Source organism: Oryzias melastigma, linkage group LG9 (assembly GCF_002922805.2).
Source record: "Oryzias melastigma strain HK-1 linkage group LG9, ASM292280v2, whole genome shotgun sequence".
NCBI lineage: Eukaryota > Metazoa > Chordata > Actinopteri > Beloniformes > Adrianichthyidae > Oryzias > Oryzias melastigma.
In genome coordinates this window covers 632,982-642,870 of record NC_050520.1, presented here as the reverse complement: position 1 = coordinate 642,870, position 9,889 = coordinate 632,982, and the positions used below count along the sequence as shown (strand labels likewise).

Sequence of the window (9,889 nt, the reverse complement as noted above, 5' to 3'; positions counted from 1 at the left end):
ATTGATGTTTGCAGTCAAAATTAGGATTTCTTTATCGAAAGCGTTCCTCTCTCATTTGCTGTGAAAGAAAACCGTTGGTCCAGATGACCGTCCTTCACTATGACCATGGAGATGTCCTCCACAGATCAGCTGAGAGACTGGACCCTCTTTACTATTCTGACATCTGATCCATAACAGATACTCCTTCAGAACCCCCACTGGACCCTCTGCTCTCCGCTGGACTCTCGGTGGTGTTTTCCTGCTGGTTTCAGCCGCTCTGTAACACGGGTTCTGTCACAGAATCAAACTCTTCATTTCGGTTTCAGTCTGCAGAACCAGAGACTGGAACATCTACAGAAAACTCTTGGAGTGGAAACTCTGATTCAGACCGTTTTTCATAGGAATCTTAATGATTGTGTCAAAAAAATGTTGTAATTTAGTTTTATGATTCTAATTAACATCTAATTAATGTGTTGTGTAAGCACCATTTATGTGACTCATTTATAGTTTATTGCCAGCAATCTTATCATTTAAATTTAAAGTCCTGTTCGATCGGAAGCTTCTGTTTCCAAAATCTCCTCTGAGGGGGCGTGGCTTTTGGAGCTCCTCCCCTGATCTCCCCTGTCTGATTATGACAGCTCTGTGTCTCACTAGCATGAATCTTCATAAAAACGTCCATCAATCTGGGTAACGTCCAGCCGTCTGGTTCTGATCCGAGGAAGTGAAGATCTTCATGGACAGAACTTCCTCCAAAATCCTGATTCTTTCTCCTTCCAGTTCACCAAAGACTCTTTTAGCTAATTCTCCAATGTTTATTGACTGTGATCAATACATTCAATCATTGGTTTCTCAGAGTTCTTGATAAAATAATCAAAGCTAACATCAAAATGCTCTTTCATTGATTTACAATCCTTTCCAACTGCGGTCAAATGAGCCGCCGTTCACATTTCCGTGGTCACATCAAGAAGCTCCGTGGAGTCTGGTGGAGATTTTCCAGCGTTCTCAGTCCTGCTACCGTAAGTATTGGATGAAACTCACACCAAAAATCCAGAACTGACCACACAAATGCAAAAAGGAAAAGATTTCTTTTACATTTGTTCTCTTTCATAAGGAAGATGCCACACATGCATGTTAAAAACTCAAAAAAAGGAGAGGGACTATTTATGCCTTTATTTTGAAGTCCGTGACTTCCGCTTAGATACAGGAAATGTTTTGCTTTTTGATGCAATATTCCACCTGCGAATTCCGACTAAACGGTGCAGCCACTTATTGTTGTACTGTTCGGTAAAGACAGCATCGTGTGAAAAAGTCCCATTGAGTTTCTTAGAGTTCAGGAATAGATTTAGGGAAGACAGAAGGATCCCTGAAGATAAAAGAAAACAAAACATCCAGGATTTTTATCCGATCACTGGAGGATCATAACAGCGCTGAGACTACCTTAGACTCTGGTTGATCAGGAAGTTTCCAGAAGTCGTTTCTTAAGTCTGAGTGAACACAGACGTTCAGCAGCAGAACGTCTGCATGCAGACTCGGATCTAACAGAAACGTCTGCGGCGCTCCACCGACCGCCATCCTCCCCGCGATAACGCAGTGAAGGAGAGATGAGATGATAACTGTGTGCCGCCACATTCCCAACATTTCGTCTTAGAGACGATTCGTCCTTGAAGTCGATTCAAATCTCAAAGCCTGAAGGAGAAGCTCCTAATCTGGACATCTAGAAGGCGTGGGAAGTTCTGGTGGAACAGAACCGACTGCTCTGTAAGAAAAATGATTAAATTGGGCTAGGAAAGGCAACACCCTCTTCTTAGACTTAAGATCAGAGAGGCCACGCCCCTTTCTTAGTCAAAAATGCTAAAAGGCCACGCCCTCTTCTTAGTCTGAAACTTTATAGGGCCAGACACCCTTAATAGTCTTAAGATATAAGTGGCCGCACAACCTTCTTAGTCTTAAGCTCAGGGAGGCCTCAGCCCACTTTTTAGTCTTAAAATCACAGGCCACGCCCCTTTCTTAGTATTAAACTCAGAAAGACCACCTCCCCTTTTTAGTCTAAAACTCTGGGAGCCCCCCCCCTTTTTTAGTCTTAAATTCTGAAAGAAATCGCCCTCTTCTTAAACTGAAACCCTGAAAGGCCACGCCCCCTTCTTAGTCTTAAACCTAGGGAGGCCACGCCCCCTTTTTAGTCTTAAACTCTGAGAGGTCCCGTCCTTTTTCGGTCTTCAATTCTGAAAGAAAACGCCCTCTTCTTAATCTTAAACTCAGGGAGGCCACGCCCCTTTTTGGTCTTAAAATCTAAGAGGTGATGCCCCCATCTCAGTCTTAAATTCTGAAAGGCCACGCCCCCTTCTTAGTCTTAAACTCAGGGAGGCCACGCCCCCTTTTAGTCCTAAACTCTGAGAGACCACGCCCCCTTTTAGTCCTAAACTCTGAGAGACCACGCCCCCTTTTTAGTCCAAAACTCTGAGAGAACCCTCCTTTCTTAATCTTAAATTCTTAAGGAAAACGCCATCTTCTTAGTCTTAAACCCTGAAAGACCACGCCCTTTTCTTAGTCTAATTTAGTCTAAAACTCTGAGAGGTCCCCTCCTTTTTTTGTCTTAAATTCTGAAAGAAAACGCCCTCTTCTTAATCTGAAACTCACAGAGGCCACACGCCCCTTTTTTGTCTTAAAATCAGAAAGACCACGCCCCCCTCTTAGTCTTAAACTCAGGGAAGCCACGCCCCCTTTAAGTCTTAAACCCAGGGAGGCCACACCCCCTTTTTAGTCTTAAACTCTGAGAGGTCCCCTCATTTTTTAGTCTTAAATTCAGAAAGAAATCGCCTTCTTTTTAATCTGAAACCCTGAAAGGCCACGCCCCCTTTTGAGTACTAAACTCAGGGAGGCCACGCCCCCTTTTTAGTCCTAAACTCTGAGAGAAATCGCTCCCTTTTCGGTCTAAAACACTGAAAGGGTTCCGTCCATTTTCAGTCTTAAATTCTGAAAGAAAACGCCCTCTTCTTGATCTGAAACTCTGAAAGGCCACATCCCCTTCTTAGTCTTAAACACTAAAAGACCACGCCCCCTTCTTAGTCCTAAACCTAGGGAGGCCACGCCCCCTTTTTAGTCTTAAACTCTGAGAGGTCCCCTCCTTTTTTAGTCTTAAATTCCGAAAGAAATCGCCCTCTTCTTAATCTGAAACCCTAAAAGGCCACGCCCCCTTCTTAGTCTGCAACCCGGGGAGGCCACGCCCCCTTTTAAGTCTAATTTAGTCTAAAACTCTAAGAGGCCCCCCTCCTTTTTTAGTCTTAAATTCTGAAAGAAAACACCCCCTTCTTAATCTGGAACCCTGAAAGGCCACGCCCCTTTTTAGTCCTAAACTCTAAGAGGCCACGCCCCTTTTCCTTCTTATTTAAAACTCTGAGGGGCCACCCGTCTTAGTCTTAAACTCAGGGGGGGCACGCCGCCCTTCGTAGTCATAAGCTATGAGAGGCCACGCCCCGTTTTTAATCTTAAACTCTGAGAGACCACGCCCCTTTCCTAGGCATAAAATCTGAAAGGCCACGCCCATTCTTAGTTTCAAACTCCGAAAGACCACGCCCCCTTCCTAGTTTAAAACTCTTAGAGGTCAAGTCCACTTTTTAGTCTTAAACTCAGAGAGGCCACGCCCATGTCTTAGTCCTAAACTCTGAAAAGCCACGCCCCCTTCTTAGTTTCTACATTCAAAACTATTCTTAAAACATTCCTCTTTGGACAGGAGTTCTCCTAGCTAGTAATCAGAGAATATTCCCTCTCCTGTGTTCTGTGTGAGGCTAGATTAATATTGATACGTTTAAATGTAACTTTAGATACTCTATCATCGTTATTATCACCACATCATTCTTAGTCTTAAATTCTGAATGACCACGCCCCCTTTTTAGTCTTAATCTCAGGGAGGCCACCTCCCCTTTTTAGCTTTAAACTTTGAGAGGCCACACCCTCTTCTTAGTTTGAATCACGGAAAGTTCATCTTAAATTCTGAAAGACCACGCCCCCTTCTTAGTCTTCAAATCAGAGAGGCCACGCGCCCCTTTTTAGTCTTAAACTCTGAAAGGCCACGCCCCCTTCTTAGTCTTAAACTCTGAAAGACCACGCCCCCTTCTTAGTCTTCAAATCAGAGAGGCCACTCGCCCCTTTTTAGTCTTAAACTCTGAAAGGCCACGCCCCCTTCTTAGTCTTAAACTTACAAAGGCCATGCCCCCTTCTTTGTCTTTTTTGTGCTCTTAGAAATGCTCGGTGAGTCTTTGGTTTCATGGACAACCTCCACCCTCAGAGCTGCAGCTTTCTGCCTGCAGGGGGCGCTGCGCTACGAGCATGAAACCGGATCCTCAGGGAAACGTCTGCAGACCTCAATTTCTGTCCTTAACCTCTAGCATCAGATGTCACATAATTAAAGGAAGAACTGATGTTTAACATGGGCGGCCATGGTGCAGGGCTGGAGTGGTCGACCGAGCTCTGGTAAGAAGATTGCAGGTTCAATTCCCGTCTTTACTGGACATCACAGGGATGTGTATTGGCACGAGTCTAGTGATATGGTTCGTATCCTGATACGTGTCTGAACCAGAACCTTTTCCCCTTTTTTGTTAAAAGAAAATGAGTTTGAGAAATCAACAGAATGAATGTGTCTTAAGTAAAAAGGTTTAAAAGTCTGACTGAGGAAATAAAGCGTTGTTATTTCCAACGTTACTGAACGGTTCAGGAGTCTGAAGTGAAGCTTCAAAGCTAAAGAGGGAAACAGAAACATGTCGGTGATGAAGTGTTCAGACTCTTTATTTACATGATGGTCTGCAGCTGCAGCTCCACTTGCTCACACATGGAAGTGAAACACGGAGTTCACTGCTCATCACCACGACGACGGATGTCATCACTCTGATCCATCAGGTCACTGAACTAGAATGTGGGGTGGGGGGCTTGTGAGCCACAAAGGGCTGTACAGTTTGACAGAAGGATCATGAGCGGATGCAGAACACGTCTATCAATGGAATCTGGACAAAAACATGCAATCATTTTGATTGAAAATAAATATATTAAAATAGAAAATTGGGGAGTTTTTATTTGAAACTGTGGCTTTTGTTCTCATTTTAGCACCACTTGCACCCATGGGTTGATGCCCCTGCAGGAAAAAACACAAACTTAGAGAAACGTTGCGTTCATGTGATGTTTGAGTGATGGAAAAGGACTTTTTGACTCAGAAAACACACATGAACCTCAGAAAAACAACAAACTATACTCACCACATGTATGCAGAAATGCTCAAATAAAGGTCACCGTCTAATTACTGGAAAACAAAACAATAAGGATAGTCAGTGTGATGTATTCCAGTTTATCTGGACACATTTGGCCCCAGGCCGCAGTCTTCCCACTCCTGAACCAGAGTCTATAGCTGTGAAGTTCTGCAGAAGTAGAGCTGCTGAAAGAGGCTCAGTGCTGCCAACTAGTGGTTGGAGGAATAGGTGGAAAACTAAAGTTAGATACTGAAGGATGCTCAGTATTTTCCACAGTATAAGTTGCAGTTGTTTTTTTCATAGTTTAGCCAGAGGTGCGGCTTATACTCAGGAGTGTCTTATTTGTGATATTTTAGCTTTAAACATGCATAGGTTCATCGATTAGTTATTTTTCCACTAGCAACTGGTTGACCTTTAGTGGTTGATCCACTAACAACCACTAGAGGACGCTGTAGTTTCTTCTGACAGAAGTGTCGTCCAAAACAAACAGAGGAGATTCTGACTGTTTTCTTCTTAAATTCTCACATTTTTCTTTTTTGCATTGAAGCATTATTTTTCTTGTTTTTATTTTTTGCCATGGCAAATATAAAAGAGCCACGCATATCTGGTTTTCTTCTTCTTGATTAGATATTTTTTGCTCTGAAGATTATAAAGTGTCAACGTAAACGTCATTTCACTGTTTGAGGAGCGGCCCCTCAAAAGCAGTCAACGGGAAACGTTCAGGAATGCTGGAGGGTTGTGCAGAGAGTCAGACAGAGTCCACACGTGTCCATCAGAGTCTTTATTTCTATGTGCTCCCCAGAACCACAACAGCATCAGTAGTAAACTTTCATCTACACAATTACAAAGGAACCTGCAGAGTGACTCGCCGTCAGGACGCCGCGACACGACTGTCTGCAGCTCAGGGATTGTCTTCAGAACTTCTACGTCTACGACTTTACCGCTACAGCTCTCCAGAGTCCAGCAGCTGGGACAGGCGGAGGAGAGGCGGAGCCTGGCAGAGCGGCTCTGTCAGCAGCTACAAATATGTGTCTGTATAAAACATCTGGAGTCCATGGAGCGGGGGGGTGGGGGGGCTGAAACGGTGGAGTTTCAATAAATATTCAGGCACTTTTGTGCTATTTACACCATCTGTACACAGAAGAAAGAGTGAACGCCGTTCGCTTCGCCCAAAGCCTGGACTGGGTTTTTGCAGTCGGATGCATGGTGGTTGTGAGGAAACCTTAGAGTGAAGACACGCCCCCAGACACGCCCCCAGAGGAGCCGAGAGTAAGCACCAAAACGCAGCGGCAAACGGCTGACGAATGAATCTCCACGTGAGGAGGAGAAAAAAACAAAAACTTTTAGATTGAGGAGATTCTGATCCAGATCAGCCAAAATGAGACAAATTCAAAATTGAATCCTGAATGTGTTAAAAATGAATCTTCTTCTAGTTTTCATGTTTTGTTCATAAAAAAATAAATCTAATTCATTTTGTTTTATTTAATAAAACCATAAAAATATTCTTAAATTTCTTTAAGTTGCTGGAAAATAATGATAAATGTGAACATAAACCTGTTTTCCCTCCTGTTCTTTACAGAAGGCGCTCTGAGAATGTCCCTCAGCGTTTGCCGTAGTGTTGCTGAGTTTTAGAAAACCCTCAGAAAAACAGCTGCAGGTTCCTGGATCACAGAGAAGCCTCTGGAGGGGAACGCCGTGGAGGTTTGGCTCCACGCAGATGTACAGGAAAACCATGACAGCTCATTTGCATAATGTAAAGCCCAATAGGATTTCCGTCCAGACCTTTGATGTCAGACAGGAAGAAGGCTGACACGCCGTCAGCGGGAAACGGGAAGTCGTTTGTCTGCAGATTACAGTCAGACTGAATTAGTGGATGAGACACGGTTTCTACGTCCTCAGAGGGTTGACAGGTGAACAAACTCCAGCGGCGGCGGAGCGAGGAGCCAGCGCCGAGATGCTTTGGGTTCAATGATCGGAAGAGTAATCCGGACTGTGGAGAGGTTCAGGAGGAGTGAAGGTTCAGGAGGAGCGTTGGTTCAGGAGGAGCGTTGGTTCAGGAGGAGCGTTGGTTCAGGAGGAGAGAGGGTTCAGGAGGAGCGTTGGTTCAGGAGGAGTGAAGGTTCAGGAGGAGCGTTGGTTCAGGTGGAGTTAAGGTTCAGGAGGAGTGAAGGTTCAGGAGGAGCGTTGGTTAAGGAGGAGCGTTGGTTCAGGAGGAGCGTTGGTTCAGGTGGAGTTAAGGTTCAGGAGGAGTGAAGGTTCAGGAGGAGTGAAGGTTCAGGAGGAGCGTTGGTTCAGGAGGAGCGTTGGTTCAGGTGGAGTTAAGGTTCAGGAGGAGTGAAGGTTCAGGAGGAGTTAAGGTTCAGGAGGAGTGAAGGTTCAGGAGGAGTGAAGGTTAAGGAGGAGTGAAGGTTCAGGAGGAGCGTTGGTTCCGGCGCGGTTGACCTGCAGGTCTCTGTGGATTCAGTGATGAGTTCTTTGGTTCCTCGTCGTTCGGACCGGATCGTTGGAGTTTCCCGTCGGCACCAATGTTCTGTGCCGTGTTCTCCAAAGTGAACCAGCACTTTTCTGTCCGTGTGGCCGTGGGACGTCTCGTGAAGAGTCCTGCAGAGACGGCGCCGCCTTCATCTCTGCATGCCGGGATCTGCGCTCGGACTCAGCACGCAGCGAGACCTTTGATCTTCTGGATCAGCCGGGAGAGGCGGCGCCGTGGCCACGCCCCTCGGCTGCTGAACATCTGAATGTCTGGGGACCCTGCGCAGCACACCGCTGGCCTTGGTCGGACTCTCTCTCAGTGGCGCCGGCGTGGAGGCGTGTCTCGCAGTCGAGGCGCTCGGCCTTTTCCCGGAACTGGGCTTGGCACCGGCAGCTTTGCCGGGCGCCGTCAGAGTCTCCAACAGCTGGGAGGCGGATCCGAACCGGCCGTGTTCCTCCGTCTCTGCTGCCTCGGAGAACAGAGACTGCACGCCGCCGCGCCTCCTGCAGGAGTCGCAGCACAGCTTGTTGTAGCCGGGGATGGAGCAGTACCGGGCCAGAACCTCCATCTGGCAGAAGATGGACTTGTCTCCGTGACATGGCTCATCTGGAATGTAGAGCAGATCCAGAGGGAGTTCAGAGACAGAACCAGCCGGTCAACATATCAACGTGGACCCAGCAGAGCCGGTTCTGCTGGGTCCACGTTGACGTTCTGCTGCTTCAGAGATGAAGCTCCAGCGGATCTCAGTTGTTCTGTTGGGATCAAGCGTCTCAGCAGAACCTTTGGTGGGATCAGCTGACTCACCGTAGCAGGATCCGGGTCTGCACAGCCGCACTGTCTCCGGTTTCTCCCCGAAACACTGATCTCCGATCCTGCAGGTGACCATCCGCCTCTCCGTCCCCTCGCCGCAGGTCACGGAGCACTGTGGGAGGGGCAACAGGAGCGAGTCAGGCTGGGCTGAACGCTGAGGCGGCAGACGTCCGGACCATTGACCCAGAGACCCAGAACCGAGCTGAGAAACACTTCATGATTGGATGTTTGGGTTTATAACAGTTTCAGTTTTAGGCTGGAAGACGCAGGAAGTCCGGTTCAGATTTACTGTGCTCACTCTATGAAGTCGATGGGTCTCCATAGCAACCGCATCATGTTTGTCATCTTTTGAGCTGATAACCACATTGTTGTGTCTCTAGAACGCCGTTCATGCTCCTGTTTTCCTGAGTAACCAGCACTGAAGGCTGAGGGATGTGTTTGTCTTCATGCTAACCGGAGCAGATTCCTAATCCCAGAACCAGAGGAGCCGCGTCCTCAAAGATCCGCCTCAACCTCCCGAGTGTCCTAAACCGCATCAAATTCTCTTGTCGTCATTAAAAGAAGCCACTCCCTAAAGGTCAGAGGTCAGGTGAAACTGACTGGACAGGTGTGTGATGATACCTCAGACCACGCCCCCGTCCTCCACAGGGAGGGGCAGGGGGAGCGGTTGCAGGGCCTGCGGCTCTCCGGCTTCTCGCTGCTGCAGTATTTGCTGTGGATGGAGCGGTTGGTGCCGTCCTGGAAGAACTGCATGCAGCGGACCGTCCGGATCTGGAATCCCAGGCCGCCGCAGGTTCTGGTGCAGTGTTCCCACTCGTCTGAGACCCACCTGGAGGACAGCAGAGGAATTACCGAGCTGAGAAAGTTCATCATGCAGAGAGTTAGGAAGTGGATTTATGCTCAAACAGGAAGTGGATTCATGGACCAACAGGAGGTGGAATCATGGACCAACAGGAAGTGGATTTATGCACAAACAGGAAGTGGATTCATGGACCAACAGGAAGTGGATTTATGGACCAACAGGAGGTGGATTTATGGACCAACAGGAAGTGGATTTATGGACCAACAGGAGGTGGATTCATGGACCAACAGGAGGTGGAATCATGGACCAACAGGAAGTGGATTTATGCTCAAACAGGAAGTGGATTCATGGACCAACAGGAGGTGGAATCATGGACCAACAGGAAGTGGATTTATGCACAAACAGGAAGTGGATTCATGGACCAACAGGAAGTGGATTTATGGACCAACAGGAAGTGGATTTATGGACCAACAGGAAGTGGATTTATGGACCAACAGGAGGTGGATTCATGGACCAACAGGAAGTGGATTTATTACTAAAACAGGAAGTGGATTTATTACTAAAACAGGAAGTGGATTCATGGACCAA

At 47.0% G+C, this 9,889-nt stretch overlaps 1 protein-coding gene across 1 annotated transcript in view; it reads right to left on the bottom strand.

The window, feature by feature from the left end:
- Positions 1-5,982: 5,982 nt before the first annotated feature.
- The window catches only part of adamts3 (ADAM metallopeptidase with thrombospondin type 1 motif, 3), a 49,318-nt gene continuing 45,411 nt past the window's right edge, over positions 5,983-9,889 (bottom strand). The window contains exons 16-18 of the mRNA XM_024258114.2: positions 9,121-9,328; positions 8,494-8,611; positions 5,983-8,295 (exon numbers count right to left, since the gene is read on the bottom strand). Coding sequence (XP_024113882.2) covers positions 7,838-8,295; positions 8,494-8,611; positions 9,121-9,328 — 784 coding nt within the window. The 3' untranslated portion in view covers positions 5,983-7,837. The remainder of the gene's footprint in view (positions 8,296-8,493; positions 8,612-9,120; positions 9,329-9,889) is intronic.